At 49.0% G+C, this 20,858-nt stretch overlaps 1 protein-coding gene across 9 annotated transcripts in view; it reads left to right on the plus strand.

Annotated features, from left to right (window-relative positions):
• CADM1 (cell adhesion molecule 1) overlaps positions 1 to 20,858 on the plus strand; it is a 140,068-nt gene that overhangs the window by 109,033 nt on the left and 10,177 nt on the right. For 2 of the 9 annotated variants that reach the window (XM_036397602.2, XM_036397604.2), the window contains exons 7-10: positions 2,227 to 2,399; positions 5,859 to 5,930; positions 14,598 to 14,630; positions 19,820 to 19,873. In XM_036397602.2, coding sequence (XP_036253495.1) covers positions 2,227 to 2,399; positions 5,859 to 5,930; positions 14,598 to 14,630; positions 19,820 to 19,873 — 332 coding nt within the window. The remainder of the gene's footprint in view (positions 1 to 2,226; positions 2,400 to 5,858; positions 5,931 to 14,597; positions 14,631 to 19,819; positions 19,874 to 20,858) is intronic. The other 7 variants (XM_054517123.1, XM_036397605.2, XM_036397603.2 and 4 more) reach the window with 5 other exon arrangements.

The raw sequence follows: 20,858 nt of genomic DNA on the forward strand, positions 1-20,858 counted from the left end.
AGGAAAATCCTGGCAAGGGAGGGTAGATTTTCTCACACTTTCATTGCTGTTCTAATTTAAGTTTTGTCGGCTTTATTTTTTTTTTTTTTTCAAAATACTTTCTCTTCCACTTGGATCTATGGCTGTCAAGTATTTACTATCCTTCCTTATTTTCATCATGTCCATAAGATTTCTGCAAACATCCCTGAGATCTGTCAGTGCCTCCTTGGCAGTGTGCCCAGAGCTGGGGCGTGGGGAGCTGGAGCCCGTCCAGCTCGGCCTTGTGGGCAGGGCAGGCACCAGCGCCGAGGAGGCTCAGGCTGCCCTCATCCTCCCCGCTAGCCTGCATCCCCATCCACAGGATTTTCTTGATTCCCATAGCACTTGCTTGATTCCCAGTTCCCAGTTTGTTCTGCTGGGCACGAGGGCAGTCCCTTCCCCGTGCATCAGAGGCTGGCACGTCCCTGCTGAGTTCTGTTCAGTAGCTGTTCCCTGCTCAGAGCCTGCCAAGCCCCTCTGCATTCCTGCTCCCCCGGGTACCTGCGGTGCCTCCCATTTGCTGTCACCTGGGAATCTAATGAACAGGCTTCTCTACATTTTTTCCTTGCAGGCTATGAGTAAGACATTCCCATGTTAAATAGGACAGACACATCTCCCTGCCAGCTTGCTGCTGCACGTTTCGTGGTGCTGGTGATGTGCTGGGAATTGGCTTCTCTAGGTCACTTCACCTGGGTCTCCCAAAGTTAAGAAAATACACAGTAAAATAATCAGCTGGGTTTGGCTCTATCTTTTTAAGACAAAGAGGTTTCATGAAATCTTTTACAGGGGTTTTAGATGAAGGGGGAGTTTTCTCCAGTTAAGCAAAGTAATTTCTGTGCAAAATTTGGCAACATAAATATTGGGGGAAGGAAGCTCAGAGGGCAAAAAAGACTAGAGAGGAGAAATGTCTATTTGGTATTAATACAGATATTTTGTTAGATTAGACACAACCCCCTAAAACTATGACAGAAGTGAGAAGATGCTGAAATGGTCACTTGTGAGGCGTCCAGGGACACTTCTCTGAGCAGCAGCTACTGTGTCGTGTACCACCTGGGGACTCCACAGCACAAAGAGCCCTTTAAAAACGGTAGCCAGGGGCATTCAAACCCTTCCCACCCCTACTGAAGTCAAACTGCATTTGGGCTGTCTCAGGAGCTCCTGCTGCCCACACTGTGCCTCGTGTGCCGATTCCATGGCAGCGAGGGACAGAACACCAAACCTGTGTCCAAAACCAGTCAGCCAATGCCCAGCTGAGTTTGCTTGGTGCTGGATCCATGCAGTAGCTGAGTTTGCTTGGTGCTGGATCCATGATTGGGATGTTGAAGCATCAGGAGCTTCTGCATCATGGCTGTCATGTACTGTTTGGACCCAGGGAAGAGCCTGAGCCATGGGATGCCTCCAGCAACATGAAGTCCCACTTGCCAGCCTTGGAGCCAGGCAGGCTGAGCAGTGCTGTGCTGCAGGAAACTCCCCTTTAAGAGGAGCTGAGTGGCCTGAACAATGCTGGAATTTTCTTGTTGAGAAAGAGCCGATCTGTCCCCTCACTGCTCTTAAAGACGTAATAATAAGAGATGCTAAACACCCCCACAGAGTCCAAAGACTCCCCATGCAAAGCCCTTCAGTGCTTCCAAACTTTACCAGCTCTAACAGCCCAGGCTCATTTCATTCCCTGAATGATGCAGACCCCTGCCCACGTGGGTTCCATCAGTGTGGGATGCAGGAAGGGGCTGCCAGGCGGGCTGGGCGACAGGAGAAGGGCTGGAACTCCCTCAGTGCACGGCACAGCCCCTGCTGAGGTCACTGGGGCCCTGGCAGCTTGTGGAAGGGTTCAAACTTGACAAAACCTTGCTTGTTCTGCTGTCCAGCTCTGCCCTCAGAGCACCCCGTGGATGAACACTGAGTCTGTAGCCTCAGAGCTTTCAGGTTTGCTGAGTAAGCAAATAATTAACCACTAATGAACTTTCTTCCTGCTTGCATTAGTGTTTTCAGAAAATTTAAGCTCTGGATACAGTTTCCTGTTGGGTTTAAATAAATTTAAATTGAGGAAGCCCGACAGCATCTGGGCTTGAGTAGTGCAAAAAAGTATGTGTTGTTTCTTTACAGTTTTTCTTGGTTTGGGCTTTCTGTCTGTGGATGAACTTTTGAAGATGCCATCTTGACCATAGGAAAATAGTAATGTGACTGTTTCTTTTTCTCCCTCCTCTGTAGGCCTACGGACATGAGGTGGTTAAGAGTAGATGATGAGATGCCTCAACACGTTGTAGTGTCTGGTTCAAACCTTCTCATTAGTAACCTAAACAAAACAGATAATGGTACATACCGCTGTGAGGCTTCCAACGCGGTGGGGAAATCACATGCGGATTACATGCTGTTTGTATACGGTACGTGAGAAAAACCACCGTTCTTCTAGACTCCTTTACACCTAATTGCAACATGCCCTGCTTGGAAAGCTGTGACAGAACTTAACATTTGCTCAATGCCAGATTTGCAGGCAGCTCCTGACGCCCCGACGCTGTGCTGGGCTGGGCAGGGGCTGGGAAGGCACCGGGTGCTGCCGGGGCTCTCGGTGTGTGCATCGGGCACAGAGCCTGTCCCAGCTCTGGGGGCTCCCACCCCTGCTGCCAGGTGAAGAAGCCTAAGGAAAAGCCAGAGCAGGGGCGTGGGGAGAACTGTGCAGTTCTCCTTGGACTTCTCACTGATTTCTTGTCCTTCTGGTAGCGCCTCCTCCAGTGGCCTGAACAATGGTCCGAGGGGTTCTGAGCCTTTCACTAGCCAGTTAATCAGCCAGCATCCCCAAATAATTACAAACCAGTAAATAAACTGGAGGAATGAGGTGCCTTCAGCCTGTCTGTGTGGCTGGGCAGACACTAAAACATGCCTCAGCATCTTTTAAAGCGCTCTTAAGTACCTGCTTTAATTCTTCCTTTCCTCTGCGTGACTTTGGCATTGCTGTGAGCCTCATGCTCCTGCCGTGAGGTGTTTCATGGAATGGAGATTCAGGAGGCACTTGCAAAGCGATCCCCCAGTTTAATGATGAGCTGCTCCTTGGGCTGCATATTTAAACTTTCTCTGTCAAGGGTGGTTGTGTGTGGCTGGGCTGAGTTCCTGGTGGGTCTTGGTCATTTCTGACCTGAACAATGCTACGGTTCCACTCAGGTGGGGCAGAAACTTGGTTTGAAGTTTGTTCCATGCAACAGCCACCTGAAGCTCTGCAGTCTGAGCTCTCTGGTAGTTGATCCAGTCAAAGAGAACCTCCCATTCCTCTCCAAATGCCAGCTCTGCAGGAGTGGTTTTAAGCCCAGTCTTAGAAACTCGCCTAAGGACTCAAGGTAGTGACAGATTTAAGCTTATACAAAACTGATGTACCCCATCATATAGGTAATTTTTGTAGTGCCTCTCGCTCCACAAGACTCCAATTTACAAAATGAAGCTAGATAGGCATTTATGATTGGTAATTTGCATGCTCACTGTATAAAAAGCCCACTTGTTTACATCAGTGTTGAAAGAAACAACCAATGTTGCAGAGAGCAAAGCAGTTGGAATAGGACACAGGCAGTTCCCCACAAGATGGAGACCATGAAAGCTGCTGCCATAAAGCAGCTGTGGGGTGGGTGTAGTTCTGTGTACCCATCCTAGGCCAAGGCAGGGCTGGGGGGACCTCCCCAGCATTACTGACCCGAGGTTTAGAGCTGGTGGGAAATCTCGCATAATTACTCTGCATTTTGGATGTGAGCGATAATAGACAGCGCAAGACTTCCTTGGGGTTGCTTCCTCTTGGGATTAAATCCCCAGGAGGAGACCCAGGATAGCATTACTTGGAAGGAGATGCAGGTTCCCAGGGGATGGAGACTGTGGGTTCCAGCTTAGGCATCTGGCAGGTGTGTTGTCCGTGTAGAGGAGGGCTGCTCATGGGCACAGAAGGGTTTTACACACCCCATCACCTCCAGTCCTGCCCGTTTGGGACCATCCTGTTGGGCTCTGCCACTCTGGACAGCACAAGGAATCCTTTTAACTCTTGATCTAAAAGGGAGAAGTCCAGCGTGGGGAGGGAGCCCGGAGTGGCTGGGCCGTGGCCATCAGCTGGAGCCTCCTGGTCCCAGCTGGAGCTGCTGCTGAGGGGAGTTCAGCATGGGGGTCTCACCCCGCTCAGGGGTGGAGCACCTACACCTCTGGCCCATGGCTCCTTTCCCCACCAAATCTGCCAGTTCCCCAGCGGCATTCAGGCAGTCCCATTCCAAGGGACCTCTCTGCAGGCCCAGGGTTTGACGTGGCTTCAGCAGCGGAGCTGGGCCCAGCACCTCCCCAGCTGCCCACGTGGGATGGGGGTGTGTCATCACACTGACACACACTGGACACATGCTCCTTTCTAAAGTTCATTTTATGCTTTTTGTCCCCGTGGGCGTGGGCAGATACATTGCTAGAAACTTCCAGCTCCATTAGCACTCCAGATTTTTTTTTTTTGTTTTTTTTTTTCTTTTATGGAGGAAGAGCCCACGGCACAGCCAGTCCAGGCTGGTCAGTGTGAGTCTGGGGACTGCTGGGCCTCAGCTGGGAGGGTCCCCACCCTCCCAGGAGATGTGTGGGTCAGGAGTGAGAGAGAAGCACAGGGGCTGAGATCCTTGGGATGCAGAGGAGAGACGGTGACTGCTCATAGCACAGCAAACTATGAGGTGATGTTCCTTAACTCTTGGGAAGTTGGATGGAATATAATAATGGTGTAGTATATAATTAAAGTTCAGATATCTTAATTAGGGGATCCAAGGGAGCTCACTCAGAGATAAAAGAGTAGCAGATGTGTTAGTGAGGAACAGCTGACGTGCTACGGAGGAAACCTAAAATCAAAAGCCCATGAAAGGTTTCATGCTCTATTATTGCCGAATGAATCCGTAGTTCAAAGTCTTTCTGACTACTAAGTGCATTCAGTTTGATCATCTGGGCATTAATACATATTTTTTCTTTTACATCTTCTCATATCTACCTTCCTCTGCCCGATAGTTTTGATAAGGATGCGTCCCTGTGTGTAACATCAATCCCGTGACGAGCAGCAGGGTTTGAATCTCAACAGGTCCAGTCCATCTGAGAAATGGTCACAGAGAGAAACATCTCATTAACGATGCCCTAGTAGCAAAAACAAGAGTGTGCAACTGAAATTGTCAGAAAAATATTGACTTTTTTTTAAATTAAAAGATCTTGGTGGAATTCCTCATACCTGGAAATTGATATGCAGCAATGGTGTTGTTCATTTCTCTGTATCCCTTACCCTCTTTGAAGTAGTTTTTAACATCCTGCTGCCGTGTGTTTATAGAGGAAGAGCAGTGAGGTTCAGGGCCCTGGGAAGACAGTGAGATCTGTTCATGTGCTGTTAATGCTCAGGCTGTGAAGCACAGCAGGGCCTCTCACACAACCCTCCCACCTGGGTTTGCAAATGTATCCGTAGACAACCACCAAAGCACCACTGTGTCTCTCCTTGTATGTGCAAACTGGTCTTTTTGTTGTGGAAAGCGTGCAGTTTATTTTCCTTATGCCTCTCCCATTCCATTTCTCTCTCTCATTGACTAATTTATGCTGGGTTTTATTTTTTTTTTTTAGCATTTTAGAAGGCAGAAAGGGGGGAGAGGTTGGGGCCAGGTTCTCCAGCCTGGGCAAGCATGGGCGGAGGATCTGGCCCCGCTGTCCCTGCTGGGCTGCCCCCTGGGATTTAGCCAGGGAAGGGTCCCCAGTCCCGTGCTGCTTCTTAGCATCCTTGTTTTCCTCTGATCACGATTGACCGCTGTTGTGTTCTGCTTGTTTTTTTTCTTAATTTGCTTTTTTATTATTTTCCTTTTTTATATTTTATCCAGATCCCCCCACAACTATCCCTCCTCCCACAACAACCACCACCACTACCACCACCATCCCTACCACCATCACAGGTATGGTACCTTCATAACCATTGAAAATGTCCTGAATGTTTATTGTCTTTTATGTATATAAGCAGAGCATGAAGCCTGGGGAAAAACAACAAACCAATCACTTGCAGTATTTTTTTTTCCCCTCAAATACGCCCACCCACAGCACGAGCCCTGGTCCGGCAGCTCGGCGTGTCAGACAGTCCTTGCCGTGGGTGTGGGCGTTCCTGAAATGTGGGAATTGTCATGGCAGGAAAAGTGATTAATTCAGTTACTGGTGGCCAGCACTGGGTGCTTCACATGCAGGATGCCAAAAGCCTCAGAGCTCCCTTAGCACGGGCAGTCGTTTCAGCCTCCATCCCGTCAGTACCAATTTCTGAGCAATTTATAGAAAGTTTGGTCTGCGGCAGTTCAGTTCGCCTGATGTGCCTCAAGGTGCTTTTTCTCATGCCAAGGTGTTGGTATTTCTTTGTGATAAGCTTCTCCCTCACTCTCCCAGAAAAGGGAATTCCACCAGTCGTTTTTATTGTGTGAATGCCATCATAGGCCCCTTCTTGAGGAGCTGCCTTTCAGCTTGTGAGATTTTCTGTGTCTTGCAAGAAAAGATGAATAAAAACAACCAGCAAGATCATGACACCTCTGTGACACATCCTCATACCTCCTCACAGACCTGACTCATCAGGAAAACCCTTCTGATTTATTTGTAACCATTCGCATTGTCATTTCTCTGACCTTTCCAATTCCAACCGCTGCTTTTGCTTTTGCTTGCTGCTTTTTGTGGGTTTTGGTTTGGCTTTGGTTTTTTTTATTTGAGGCAGAGGTGACAAACGGCAGGTGAGGATGGACCATTGAATAGCTAATGGCACAACGTTTACTGTTGCTGTAAACCACCCCTTGTGTAAATGCCTTCACGTTTTATTTGCTTTTATGACGCTGCTCAGCTGACTCTCACCACCCTGCCCCGGGCGTTTCGTGGCTTCTTTTCCTCTCGAGGTTTTTGCACCCAAGGCAGGCCCCGCTGGCACGGACACGCCGGTGAAGCCTCTCTGCCACCGTGCCTTAACGTGGGCACCATCACCCTGCCAGCCCTCGCCGTGCTCTCCTTCCTCCCTGCAGGTGCCTGCGGTCAGCCCAGCTCCAGGCACCCAGCCCGGGCTGCTGGGGATGGCTCTCCCTCTTCCCGTGGTGTTGATTTCTGGACCTAACCCGCTTTTGTTTCAGAGGAGGTTTGAAGCTTTCTCGCAGCCTCCCTGAGAGCTGTTGGCAGAGAAGCTCGGCCGTGTCCCACAGGCTGTACCTGGACGCGCTCACAGGTTTCTTTCTCTGACGGTAATTGCTCGTGCTTTCAGTGAATTTTGGAAGGCTAAATGGAGCCATGTGTTTTGATGCTTGGATACCCCCTTCAGTTAATCTTGGTGCTTGCAAACCTTAATGACTGTCCTTTTTCTGGGAGCTGGGTTGTTACCAGCCTGTTGTTTTAGGGATTGCCCCAGCACTGCCCTCCAAATCTGGTGCTGTGTCAGGTCCCACTGCAGTGCTTGGTTCTTCCCAGTAAACAGCAGCTTGGTTGTTTGCTGTCCTGCTGCAGCCTGGCTGTGGATGCTCAGTAGCCTTTGGGCTTTCCTTCACACAGCTTTCCAGTTTTTTATGTTAAAAATAAGAAGGGGAGAGAGATGGTTCTTGCAGTTGGAAATGGCCGTGTCATCAGCCTGGCAGAGGTCCCTTGGGTAAGGAGCTCGTCACTGTCCAGCATTGCTCTCTCACCTTGGTTTGCAGTGGTGGAGGATCTCAGACTCTGGTGGCAGAACCCAGTGGGTCTCCATTGCCTTCTTGGTGCTTTTCTGTGTTGCCTTTGAACTGCTGAGGAGGCTGGAAAAGTAATGATGTGATATTGCTCCCTGATTTCAGCAGTTCCTGCTCGCAATTTGTCGGAAGAAGATTTACTAATGCTGATAAGGGAAATTATTATTTTCTTCCCTGGCACTGAGTCTTCTTGACATGTGTCTTACCATCCTGTGCCCATGAGTTCAGTGTGCTTTTCCCACCCAGAGCAGCCGAGGCTTCTCCTGCCTCTGTCGTGCAGAGATCTGCGTGTGTGTGTCCTCTCCAGTCAGTGCTCAGAGCGTGGAGCCACACCAGCGTCTGCCCTTCAGTAGTTAAGAGACTTTGTGGCTGGAAAAAACTAGGTCAAATTAACATAATCTCTAGAATTACATAGCAGAGTAGTGTTGGAACACTTTTCAAAGCCTTGAGAGACACCTGATAACTTAATTCCCAACTGCTCCAGCGTTCTTCCTGTCTGACAGAGGAGAGGTGGGAGACAACAGGGTGTTCTCTGAGCTGCTGGCAATCCAGGCATCTGGAGCCAGCCCAGTGGAACCCAGTCCTTAGGATGAGGTGGGTTTGAAATGTGCTTTGTTTTGCTTTTGTCCCCCTACTTTTAGTATAACCCTGACGTAGTTCATGTCCCCTGGAACCATGGAGTAGTTCTGAAAAACAATTGTCTTGCTTTAATTGAATAAAACATGGGGAAAGAGGCTGCACTGAAGCAGTTTCTAGCAGGTGACCCTAGAAAATTCTGCCCTTGGAGTTGTCCTTTTGATTTATTGGTTCAGAGAGTTTCTGGGGGAGCTCTTGGAAAGCTGACCTGATGCTTTCTCCAGCGAAGGACAGGCTGAGCAGTGAAGTTTCCAGACACCACGACCTTTAGAGCTTTCCCTCTGTCACTTTAGTGTAGGTGCTTGAAAAGATTTCCTGCGTGACAGCTTGATCTTTTCCACATATCCTGCAGCAGCATTGATATTCCGGCCATCCTTTGGTGTTTCAGCCCTTATCACTGCCGAGCCCTTTTTTATCAGTTAAATTGTCCTTGTGGCTTTCTTCATTAAGATGTACAATACGATACAGCAGAGCAAACAGCATCATTTGAATTACCCTGGAGTGGCTCCTGGAAATGCTGGGCTCGGGCAGCTGTTGTTTCCTGGGAAATAAAGGTCCTTAATCACAGCCCAGCCCTCACCTCAGGTTCTTCTACCTGTCCCAGCCTCCCCAGGCCACTGGCACGCCCAGGACCAGGACCAGGGCCTCATCCATAGGTGCACATTTGCATGTCCCACTCTTTCTCCACAGGTGGATTTGCACAGGTGTCTTGGCAGCAGTTTTGGTGAAGACCTGGGGGTGACACGTGCAGGTTGCCAGTGTTGCCAGCCCTGCAGGTGATGCTGCTGGCTCTGCAAAGGCACTGCTCTCCATCCTCAGCAGCAGGCTGGGGGCTCCTGGTGTCCCCCTGGAATGCCTATTTAGGGCATATTTTAAATCCCACTGATCCCTTGGAGTAGCAGGTCTGGGGGTGGGGGTGTGTGTTTGTTTCAGGAGGCTGTAACGTTGCAGGCAGTGGTTTTCACTTGAGAATTCCCAGAGGTGCTCCAGCCCCTTCAGTGAATGCATGTGGAAAGGACCAAGCCCATCTTGTGGAAACAGGAGCAGGAGTTCCTTCCTGAGGCTCAGGATTTGTACAAGCCAGGAGCAAGCTCTCTTTGGCTTGGAGGTGTGCAGTGAACTCCAAAGCAGGAGCTGAGAATTGATGCAGAGTTGGAGAATCAGCTCCTGAGCAGGGGCACGTGGTGGTGGAGCTCTCCTGTCACCCACAGGGGCAGGCACTGTCTCCTGAGAAGCACACCTTTGTGTCATCCCAGGTGCTTTAAAAATAACAGCACATGGAAATCTGAACTCTGTGAGCAAAAATAAGTTGCAGGTTTTCAGAGCATTTCACGTGTCGAAAAACTTCTCAAAACAAGAAAATCACTTTATCCTCAGTAGGAGTTTGTCCTTTCCTAATTACAGCTGGTGGTGTGAAAAGCTGCAGGTGCAGGGGGTTTATTCCAGCAGTGATCCCAGTGGCTGGTGGGCAGGAAGAATGCAGTCCCAGTGGTCCTGCTCTCAGATTTCCCTGCAGTGGGTTTGTGGGAGGCAGAGAGGCAGCGTGGGGATATCTAAAGCGCTGCATCCTGGCAGGATGGTGACATCAGCTCAGGTACGGCCACTTCTGCCTGGGACTGCTGCAGGTGCTGCCCTGATCATGGAATTTAATGGTAAAAACACATTTATTCCCCAGTCAGCTCCGAGTGGCCAGCTTCAGCGGGGCTGTCTGGACTCTCTCACAGTCTCTGGCTTTGCTGGGGATGTGGGGATGCCCACACTGCCAGGGGAGATCAGCAGGAGCAGGAGGGCTCCCGGTTTGCTCTGGGCATTCCCAGCCTGGTGCCGAGCTGTGACATGCTCAGGTGCTTGATGCCACTGTGCAGGGACGCAGCCCAGGGATTTGTTCCCCCAAATTATTTATTATTTAACTTCTGCTTTCTGTTGAAGGTTCCGACTGTCCCTGGTAAAATGTCAAGTTAATTTAAAGATGATTCTTCGCCTTTCTGACATTTTCATCCAGGATGTGTCTGCATTAAAGGGGCTAAAGGCAGAGCTGACAAGCCTGGGACAGGAAATAAAATGAAATAAAATTCAGTCTTTCAGTCCCACGTCCAGCCAGTAGCAGGCAGGACCTGTCATACGTGGCCTTACTTTTGGTGACACAGCATAAGCAGTGCACAAACCATCGTCTTGCTGAGCAGAAGCGTGGGTTGTGTGCAAGCTTGGGCATGAAATCAAACCCAAATCCTCCCAAATCTGTATGAAGAAACATGCAAAAGCATGGCTGGAGCCACTGTGCTAAATTCAGACTGTTGTTGTTGTGGTCACACACAACATCCATACAGATTGTGATGATTTTTGTGAAACATCTGGTCTGCTAATCAAGCTGTGCCCAGGGCTCACTGCAGCGCGCCTGGACTGGGGCACTCAGTGCCAGCCTGGAGCCCTGTACAGAGCAGATCAGGGGCTCGGGAATGCAAGGGGCATCTCCACCCCCCCTTAGAGGAGCGTGTGGTGAGGGAGAGGATGGCTGAGCTGAGGGAGGGGACGGATGGGTCACTGCACTCTGGTGTTTGAGCCCTCTGCTCGTGCGTTGCTGTGGGATGTGACATCTGTGCTGGTGTCCCACAGCAGTTTCCGCCAGAGGAACACTGGGAAGGGTTTTGTAGGTGTTTTCATCAGCCCCAAGGAGCTGAACCAAAGCAGGGATCCGTTTGCAGTGCTGCATGCTGTCCCCTCAGGCTGCTCGAAGGCAGCAACGTGCAGGAATTCACACTCGCCCCGGTCAGTGCATGTGAAGTAGTCTGGAAAATCGGGAAGAATAAGAGCTCCACGCGTCAGGGATCAGATTGGCTTTTGGTTTCAGTTCAGAAAGCAATTTAAAAAGCAATATATTGAATGGATATCTATACTTGCTAAAGCCTCTTTAAATTTAAAAGGCAGCAGCGTGTTTTGCCACTATTTTGTGGATGTGCTGCTGTAATTCTGTGTGTGCTCCTCAGCCCCAGCACCAGGTACCTCTGTGAGGCTGCAGCACCGCAGCTGCAGCATTCAACCAGGGGAATTTAATTTTGCTGCTGGGGTTTTAATATTCCTCCATCGTGCTTGTTCTGTTTGAGGCTGTGGACTAATTACGGCCAAGTTTAAAGGGCCTGGTCTGTCACACTCTGCAAACAGTTTGAAGTTGGAGAGAATCCATTTGAGAAAACGAGGAGGCTCAGCAGTGGAGCTCATAACTCTGAGAAATGTTGCCCAGCTGCCTCCATGCAGTAATTTTATAAATATGTGTGTGTGTATATGTGTGTGTGCCCTTGCGTAGCTGCCTAATGGGGTGGTAAGTGCCTCGAGCTTGGGTGTCATCTGAGTTGTCCTAGCTGGCAGATATTTATTTCTTACAGCCAGTGCTACACAGAAATTCCAATGAAGTGAAATTTGCAGCTTTGTAGAAGCCAATGGTTACTCCTTTGGGTACCTTCTGTAACTATAAACCAGGCCTCTGAGGAGCTTTTGTACATGAAGATTTTGGAAGGCCTTGACATTGCTCTACTTTTCCTGAACAGCGTGTTTAGTTCTTTTCCTGATTGGCATTGGGAAGAGAAGACTTGACATTAAGGTAGAAAATCCCAGGTCTGTTTGGTTATGTGATTTCCATGTTCTCTTGGCTTTGCTGCACTGGCTAAACCAGCCCCTTCTTCATCACCAGCTTTCCATTTTAAATGATAGCTATCAGCCTTGGGTGATGGTGTAACATGTTGATGGCTTGGGACCAGAACAGTGCTTTTTTCTGATGGCAGAGCCTTTCCGTGGCTTTGGTCAACACTAGTTAAATCAGGAATGTATCGAAGACCTCTTGTTGGTCAGCATTTGAGGAGAAGAGATGGTTTTTATTGTAGGACATGGGGCAGAAGGCTGATCCCTGGGGTGCTGTGTGCCTGCTCTGACATGGAAGTGTGGCTGTTCTTGAAAGCAGAGCAGGAGCTGGTACAAACCCAGGATTCAGAAAAGCACCTTTGAAGTTAGCCAGTCCAGCCTGAAGTTGGGGGTTGTGTGAGCAGCAGCACTGCAGGGCTGGGGTGCCCCTTCCCAAGTGAGGAGTGGCAGTGGCGGGGCCGGGACGCCCGTGGCTTTACAGGAATGCACTGATTTGGTACCAAGGCACCAGTGACAGCTTTCTCTCCTCTGCCACGGGATGATGTACAAACACACCAGTGTCAGCACTGGGTCGTTCCCTGCGGAGCCCTGGTGTGTGCAGTCCTCCTTCCCAAAGAGGACTGGGACTGGACAGGACTCCCCGAAAGCTCACTCTAAACTTTAACCGGTCTGTGTTTCCTATTGCAACCATCCAAACCATTTGCTAATCATAACTTTGTCATTCCAGCTGCAGCCAACATGTTGTTTGACGTGGATATTTGTTCGCACTTACAACCGCTTGAGAACTTTATTTTGTGTAACCTGTCGGTCTCTGTCCCCGGACGGGGAAGCGAGATGCACTGTCCAGTTTGCACTGTTTCTTGACTAATAATCTCTTCCAGCACATCAATACAAGTTTGCTTCCAGCAGATTCTCTATTTATTGTAAAAGCTGACATAACTTTTTTTATTTCAGGAAGACAGTAAATTGAGACTATTTATAGATGCCAAGATGCTATCTCAGGAATTAATACTCAGTTTTACAACCCCTTCTAAACAATGGCTTTCCCCCCACCTCCACCACCATTTCCCCTTCCACCATTTGCTTGGTTAAAACAAATGGGGATTGCTACCCAAAACCAAAGCAAAGCCCTGCTCTTGGTCTCCTCGTGGTTTTGGAAGGTTTCCCCTGCAGCCCCCAGGGCTCCCGCAGGAGAACAAGGGCTGGCCTCCTTGAGGGTGCCTTAGATTTGGTTGCCAAGATGAGAACAGCCTACATTGGCAGTGGAAACAGGCTAATGATGGCTTGATAATCTGTTATGCAAATCTTGGTGCAGTTTGTTAAACTGTGCAGGGTTTATTTGTTTTGCTTCCATAATTAAAGCATGTAGACCTTGTATCTGTAAGTATTATGTATTCCTTGTATGATTCTTGTCTTTGCTGCTGCTTCAGGAATTCAGCCCTGGGCTGTCCTCAGCTAAATTGCCAAGACACAGGTCCTGTTTCTTCCACTGCTGCCTCTGCCCGCGCAGGGCCCTGTCCCTGGGTTGTGTGCCAGCATGTCACAGGGGAAAGGCCGCTGTGAATTGTCTGTCGTGCTGCAAAACCCAAGCTCCAGGCTGCTGTGCAGGGCCCCAGGTGCAGCGCTGCTCACCCACAGTGTTACCCACCCAAACACTGCCTGCCCCCAGCCAGGCAGGGCTTGGCCCCAGGATTTGTGGCAGTGACAGTTCTGGGTTGCCAGCCCCCTCCAGCCACTGACCCCTGCCACAGAATGCCTCCAGATGCAAAGCAAGTGGCCTCCAACAACTAAATAAGCCAGTAAATTTGATAATGTGGTTACATTTGGTTTAGACCTGTTGATGGCAATAACTGTCAGTAAAAGCCAGAAGATTGGTCAGTCTTTTAAAACTGCCTGTTGAAAACTCCTGGAAGAGACAAAGCATCTCTCCATTGGCAAGGCAGTGCCCCCCAAGAAATTTCCAGTGAGATGTAGTCCATATGGAGTAGAGTCAGCTTCAGACTAACCTGCAAAAACACATCCAGGATATTTTAATTACCCGTAGCTGTTCGACCAGCTACCTGCTGCAGCAGAGGGACTGGTAACGTTTGTCCACTGTTGCCAGTTCTAGAACGTCTTTTATGCTGATAAAAATGGTTCATCGTGCAGGTGGTGGCTGGGAAGCTGGAGGAGAGGCAGGAGCAGACTGTTCCCTGGCCAGGGGTGCTCTGATGAGGCAGTGTTTGAGTGTGTAACAGCAATGTGCCGAGCCTCAGCTCTTCATCCTGCTCTGGAGCTTCTGTTTTGTCCCCACCAACCAAACCGTTGGTGTCGGTGTTCTCCCCTGTCTCCTGTTCCCCTGACTTTGCAACCACCAGTAATTGTTCTGGCAAGGACCTGGAAAAAGAGAAAAATTTACTGTTTTCCTCAGGCTCATAGCTTTTGAACTGGAGGCATGTCTTCTAAACAGTGCAACTCACTTCAAATGCTTTTTGCCTTTCATTTTATTATTGCTTGTCACGCAATGTTCTTTGAAAGCTTGCTCATATATTATCTGTTCCATTTTTTCCATTTTCCCTTTTTTTGCATGCTGTTCCTCCTGTTTCTTCCCTTCCTCCAATCCTCTGTTCCCGTGTGTAGACACAACGGCGACGACAGAACCAGCAGTTCACGGTTGGTATCACATTCCTGTTTATCTTATTTCTCAGCGCTGCTGAGTGGCAAGACAAGCCTGGGAAGGGGAGGCCAAAAAGGGAACTGGAGTCTTCAAGGGAAAACTGTGTTTCAGGTGGACTCATCTCATAAATACAACATGGGTTCTAAGGCTGGAAAGTCTGTCTGCTCTTGTCATTTCTGCTGTGAGCTCCCCAGCTGATCATCCTGGTGCCAGGCAAGCACAAGCCCCATGGAAGTGGCATCCAGGTCCAAGCAATGCTAATTGCTTCTCCAGCCATTGACTGAGAGAATCACTTCACACATGAAAAAGAAATTATTTTTTTTCTTTCTTTAGGGTTTTTGTTTGATGGGGATTTTTGGGTTTTTTTTTTTAGGATTTTTGAGCATTTTTCTTGGATTTTGAGTTAGTTTTTAAGACACAGTATCCAGCGGGTCTGCTGGCACAGGGCAGCACTGGGGATTCTGGGATGCTCCACAGAGGAGCGCTCGCCTCCAAGGTCGGCAGGGAAGTTTGCGTTATTACACTGCAGAAGGAGATTGGGAAAACAAATAGCAACACTTTCCTCTCAGCATAGCAGTCTAGCAAAGTAACCCTTCTCGTCTGCTCGAGGCAGTCTAGCTAACAGCTTGACAGCTTCCTGAGCTTCCTCCATTCCCCGGCGAGCCTACGTACGCTGCAGGCTGGAAGTTGAGCATCCCATTTTTTTGGCACAAGCTTACTTTTCAGCTGAAGAACCAAAACCTCTGACAATTTTTAATTACAGCTAATCCATGTTGGACTTTGTTGTTCTAGTTTCTTTTAACTCTGATAAAATGACTGAATTTTTACTGACAGAAATCCCTAGCACAGAGCACCCATTCTCCTGCCTGCTCCCCTTGAGGTGTTGCTTGGGTGAGGTCAGAGGCAGGACTGAGTGAAGCAATCATTCCCTAGTAATGTGCCATATCAAGTGGAGAGGCTTACACTTCTTATCCCAAATAACTTACCTACCTGGATGCATTTTCCCACTTGGCATAAAGATCAGAAATCTTTGGGCACACTTGTGTTTTGTCTGTGTGTCAATCTCCCTGTGTGTGTTAGATGTCAAGAGCCTTTGTTGCTGATTTTGTAGCTACATGTTTGTGGCTAGATGTTGATCCCTAAATTTGAAAAAGATCAGGTAGCCCCAATGATGGCACAAATCCCAGCATCCTTTCTGGGTGTTGTTTCTGCATCAGGAAAGGCTCAGTGTAGGCAGGTATTAGACCCTGCAAAGAGGACAAGCTGGGCAGATGCTCACTGGCAAACCCTTGCCCCATTTTCAAAGCAATCCCTGATGTCTTTCCTTATTTTTCTTTGTTCAGAGGAAGCCATAAAAAGCCTGTTCTTAACTCGAGGGCTTCCCCCCTCCATGGGGAGGATCACTGCCAGGGAGGTGGCCAGCTGAAATGACAACCTATCCCAGTCAAACGAGCTGCCACAAACTTTCCTGCCTTAAAACCAGCCAGTTTGTTCTCAATTCCCCCGTGCTTGCCCTTGTGGGGTGCTTTTCCCGTGAAGACTCCGGATTTCTTTCCAAGCTTGTGTTGCTGGAGTGTGTATGGAGTATACCAGGTGTTTCTGTATGTTGGCCATTTGTTCTTTCTGATGTCCGATGGGAGTGAGCATGTCTGTGAATGACTAGAAATGCATGGGCATGAATACAGCCAAATGGATTTTCTCCAAAAACGATTTAAAATGAATTGGGGGAAGAAAAAAGAAAATCAACCAACCAACCAAAAAAAAAACCAACAAAAAAACAAAACCAAAAACCAACCCAAAAAAGAGCTTGCTAGCAAAGAAAATGGAATGTAAGGCCAGTGTGGAGCCAGCACAATGCTTCAATCCGGGAAAGAGGGTTTTGAGCCATTGAAAGTTTTGGAGTGTATCCTAGAGGACTGGGGGGAAGGAGTCCTGTGTGTGTGTGCATGTCCCAGCAGTAGCCAAGGCCCTGCCATTCCCGTTTCCTCACGGAATGGAGTTGACGGCAGCGATGCATGAGTGACCTAACGCACGAACGTTGTTAACTCTTTTGTTGAAAAATGAGAGCTTAACTGTGAATTTTCTGATGCACTTTCTCCTTTCTCTGCACTGTTCATTGCCAGAGCTCCAATAACAGCATGGTCATGGCCGGCAGGAAGGCTTGTGCTTCCGCTGCACCCCACGAAGCCGGGGTTTCCCAGCTTCAGCCCTCCTCCCTCTCGGTGTGCCCCCGTGGGTCAGGGTGCCCGTGGGGCTGAAATCACAGGCCCCACTGTTTGAGCTGGATACAGGCAGAACCGGTGGAGCCCGGAGTGTAACAACCTGGAGTGTCTGCGCCACTCAGTCTGGGGAGAAAGCGCTTTTTCTGCCATGCCCTTTGAATTTTCCTCCCTGCCACTCTCCCCACCATAATCAACGTGCCAGTTTTTAATGTCCTAGCCCCTGTTGCCTCTCAGTGGCCAGAGAGCTCAGCCCTCGCAAGGTGCTGGGCTTTGGGGAGCCCCTCAGGTGAGATGCCCAGCTCACACTTGCCCCCTGTACAAGCAGGACATCTCTAAGCAGCCATGACCTTGAACACACTGACTTTGTGTCCATTTTTCAAATTCTGCCCCTACCCTGTTGTAAGCAGAGAGCTCTAAATGCTCAGAGTGATTCCCCAGGATGTGGGTGCTGCACACACAGGGCATTGTGCTCAAGGCCCTGTCCATCCATCCAGCCCAGCAATGGGGGGCTCAGGGCTGCTCCCCATTCCCCTGGCAAGGCAAGAACCAGGCAATGCTGCCTCAGCACAGGCAGAATTTCTGCTCATTCCCATGGAAGAGTAGGGTTTTGAGCCATTTGGAAAAGCCTCCTCTGAAGCTGGCAAAGCAGGAAAACACCCTAGTCACAAATGAAGAGTGGTAAGAAAATATTTGACCCATAATGCAGCAGGTAAATTATTTTACAGGCTGGAAATCCTTCCCTGAAGGCCTGTGTGGGTTTTTAATTGTGGCCTTAGCATGTTTGATACAAGAATCGGTAGCACTATTGTGTTACACTCTTGTTCCTTTTCCTGATAGTCCTCAGTCCCTGAAAATGCTTGGCTGAAGCCAAAGCCTGGCTGCCCCCGACCGGAGCGCCAGCCACGTGTACATCCTGCCAGGTGCCACAGAAAAGGGCTTTCTGCACTGCCACCACCAAGCAGCTCTGCCAGTCCCACTGCCTCCTTCCCTCTTGGAAATGCCCTACTTGAAAGTGCAGCTAATAGTGAATCCGTTCCTCAGTCTGTTTCCCAGCTCCCATCCTTGGGGCAGTGAATAAAACATCACAGCGCTGCCTGCGCGCACTGCGGGTCTGCGCGGCGCCGCATGAAACGGAATCCCTAATTGCTTATTTAGAGCCTGAGATGGGAGAGAAATTGGCTTTTCCTAAAGAACTGGATGTAGCATGGGAGCCCACAGAAACCTAAATGTACCTGGGGGTGCCTGGTCCTTGTGTGAGCACCTTGTTCAGCTGCAGGACGCACTCACTGAGCCTGCCCAGGATTTATCATTTCCAGGGAAATGGAGCAGAGTGAAAAGTTCCCTTTCATTCCTCTGGCAGGAGAAGTGGCAGACTCTGAGTTCATCCCCTCAGAAGTGAAAAGAGGGGGCTTTAGTAGCCAGTATGAAAGTTTAATGAGAAAAATCAAGAAGTAATTTACCACCTATTTAAATGCCTCACAACAGGTTTTAACACCGGCTGGTGGCATTTGTGAGTGTCCCAGGTGCAGGGAGAAGCAAAATTGTGGAATTGTTGCAAATTTTATTCTGAAAAGGATTTTTTTTTTCTTCATAAAAAATGCAACATTGCCCTTTTTCATCAGTGAGAAAATGTAGTTCCTTGAAAAGGAACTCTCTACAGAATCAATTTTGGAGAGAGAAAAGTTGAAGGGCTCCTCTGCCAAGTGCAGCTTTGCATGGTCAATGGTTCTGTGAGTCAACTGTTGTATTTATAGATCATTTATAGGAAAAAAGCTCCTGAAAATCTGAAAAGGACTCCCTGAAACCCAAGAGTGGCACACAAGCCTATTTCCTGCTATTAATCTAAATGGCTTCCCACTTCAGGAGGTAATACCAATGTAACTTCCTGATGATTTGATGCATTTAAAAACCAGTCACTGAAAATTAGTTTCATTTTTAAAGGGCAGTGTATATATAAAAATATACATATTGCTGCTTTGCAGTGGGGCCAAGTCTGCACATTGACCACACTGCACTCACAGCTTGGCTATTTAACAGAGAGTCAGCTCTGGTAGCAGTCTGTGAGCTGATGATCCCAGGTTCCCCAGTGCCCAGGGGTGCGGGATCTCTTCATGGGAATTTTTTTCCTTTGCTTATGCATTTGCTTTTAGTGGCCAGCAGCAAGAGTGAGTCCTGGAAGTCGCAGCTCACAGGGTAACATTGCCCCACCCCACATTTCAGTGAGTCTGGGTGGCCTCCTGGCTCTGCTTTGCCCTGTCACTGGTGCTGAGCTGTTCACCCCTGGAGATGCTCTGCCTGCAGACCCCAGCACTTCCTCAGACCCCCAAAGCAAGCAGCACTAATGCCCTCACAGACAGCCCTGGCTATGGTGGCCATGACCACGTGCCTCCCTGACTGCTGTATAGCTTTGAGGACAGATGCTTTTCCCATAAATCCATCACATTTGGGCAAATGAAAAAAAGCCAGTTTGTCCAATAGTTTGGCAGAGGACACAGCCCACAGCCTGCAAACAGGCCATGACATGCACTGCACAATATTCATATTCTGTCATTGGTAAATGTCCTGACTTGTCACCATGACCAAAACTAATTGGATTGGTTGCAAAATTGGAGGCAAGTTTTCCATTGCTCTCTGTATGCAGGACTGAAATCAGCCTGGACTAAATTGGGAAATTGTCCCCGTGACGGCCGAAAGGCAGAGTCTGGGGCTCTGCATGCTGTTATGAGTGGTCTCAATACCACGTTCCGTGTGCCAACAGTGTAGAGCGAGGAGCATTTCTGTCTGTAATGAAGGCCACGATTGCACTGGTGTCACACGATGGCTCTGCCCGCACTGGCAGACGGTGGCAAGTGACTGACGCATTCTCTTTTTCCCCCTCAAGAAATTCATCCTCAGTTCTTAAGTGTGTTGTTTTTTGTCGCTTGAGAAACGCAGAGAAAAACGAGTCTGTTTTTACTTGTAAGGCTTTACTCAGTTGCCCAATTCGGCCGAGGAGCTGGACTATGGGGATCTCTCAGGTAAGGGCTAGTCTGTAGGTAACCCGCTGCTCTCCTTCGCTAGACACTGGTTCCACTCTGATTTCTGCATCTTGGCCATGTTGCATTGTGCAGTCGCTATGGCGCAGCCATTCCCCCCACGCTCTTGCAGCTTGGAAGTGCGCTCCTTTCTGTTGGGGTTCTCCTCCTTTTTGTTTTTTTTTAATTTTTTTATTTTGGCACCCATTTCTGTGTGGCATCCTCGGGGCAGGAGGTGCAGGGCACCAAGGCCAACCATTGTGGTTCCCTCCTGGCTGGGATTTTTTGAACATTGAATTGGAGACCGGTTGAGTTGAATCTTGGTTTGTAAAACACTTGAATCTGCCGTGTTGTGTGAAACCGCCCTTAAAACAGGTGGCCAGCACTAACCCTTGGCTGCTTGGGGATTCCTCATCATACCAGCATCAGATTGGCAGTAAGAAAGAGGTGGTTGTTTCATCAGTGAGGCCAAACCAAGTAAATGGTTCAAGCCTCTTTTTATCCACACTGGTCTGAAAGAGGCATAAATGCATCCTCATGGCTGGTCCTTGCCAATTAGTGCTGATTGAGATTAAAGCATAACAGCATCTTCAGTGGATGCAGTTGGGTGCATTCAGAGCAGAGCCTCTACCAGTGGTACAAACCTAAATCTTTGTTTTTCATGTTTTCTTATAGAAATGCACCTATATTTTTTTTTTTGCCCCCCCTTGCAGAGCATCCCTACAAACTCCTGGTACCTGCTGGGCTCTGTGGCTGCGTGCGGCCGCTCCAGCGCAGGGTGCACAGTCCTGGCCATGGGGCAGGAGCAGCCACTTGTCCCCCTGGGAAGAGCCCAGCCCAGGGGCTTGGAGCCCAGTGCTGTTCCTCTCAGGGGTTCAGCGTGGAGCAAAAAAATACACCAAAAAACCCTGAGTCCTCATCTTATTCCATCAAATGGTTCCCTCTCACCCAATCAAATCAGGAACGTCTCATCCCATAAGCCACTACA

This window comes from Molothrus ater, chromosome 22 (genome assembly GCF_012460135.2).
Source record: "Molothrus ater isolate BHLD 08-10-18 breed brown headed cowbird chromosome 22, BPBGC_Mater_1.1, whole genome shotgun sequence".
Classification (NCBI taxonomy): Eukaryota; Metazoa; Chordata; class Aves; order Passeriformes; family Icteridae; genus Molothrus; species Molothrus ater.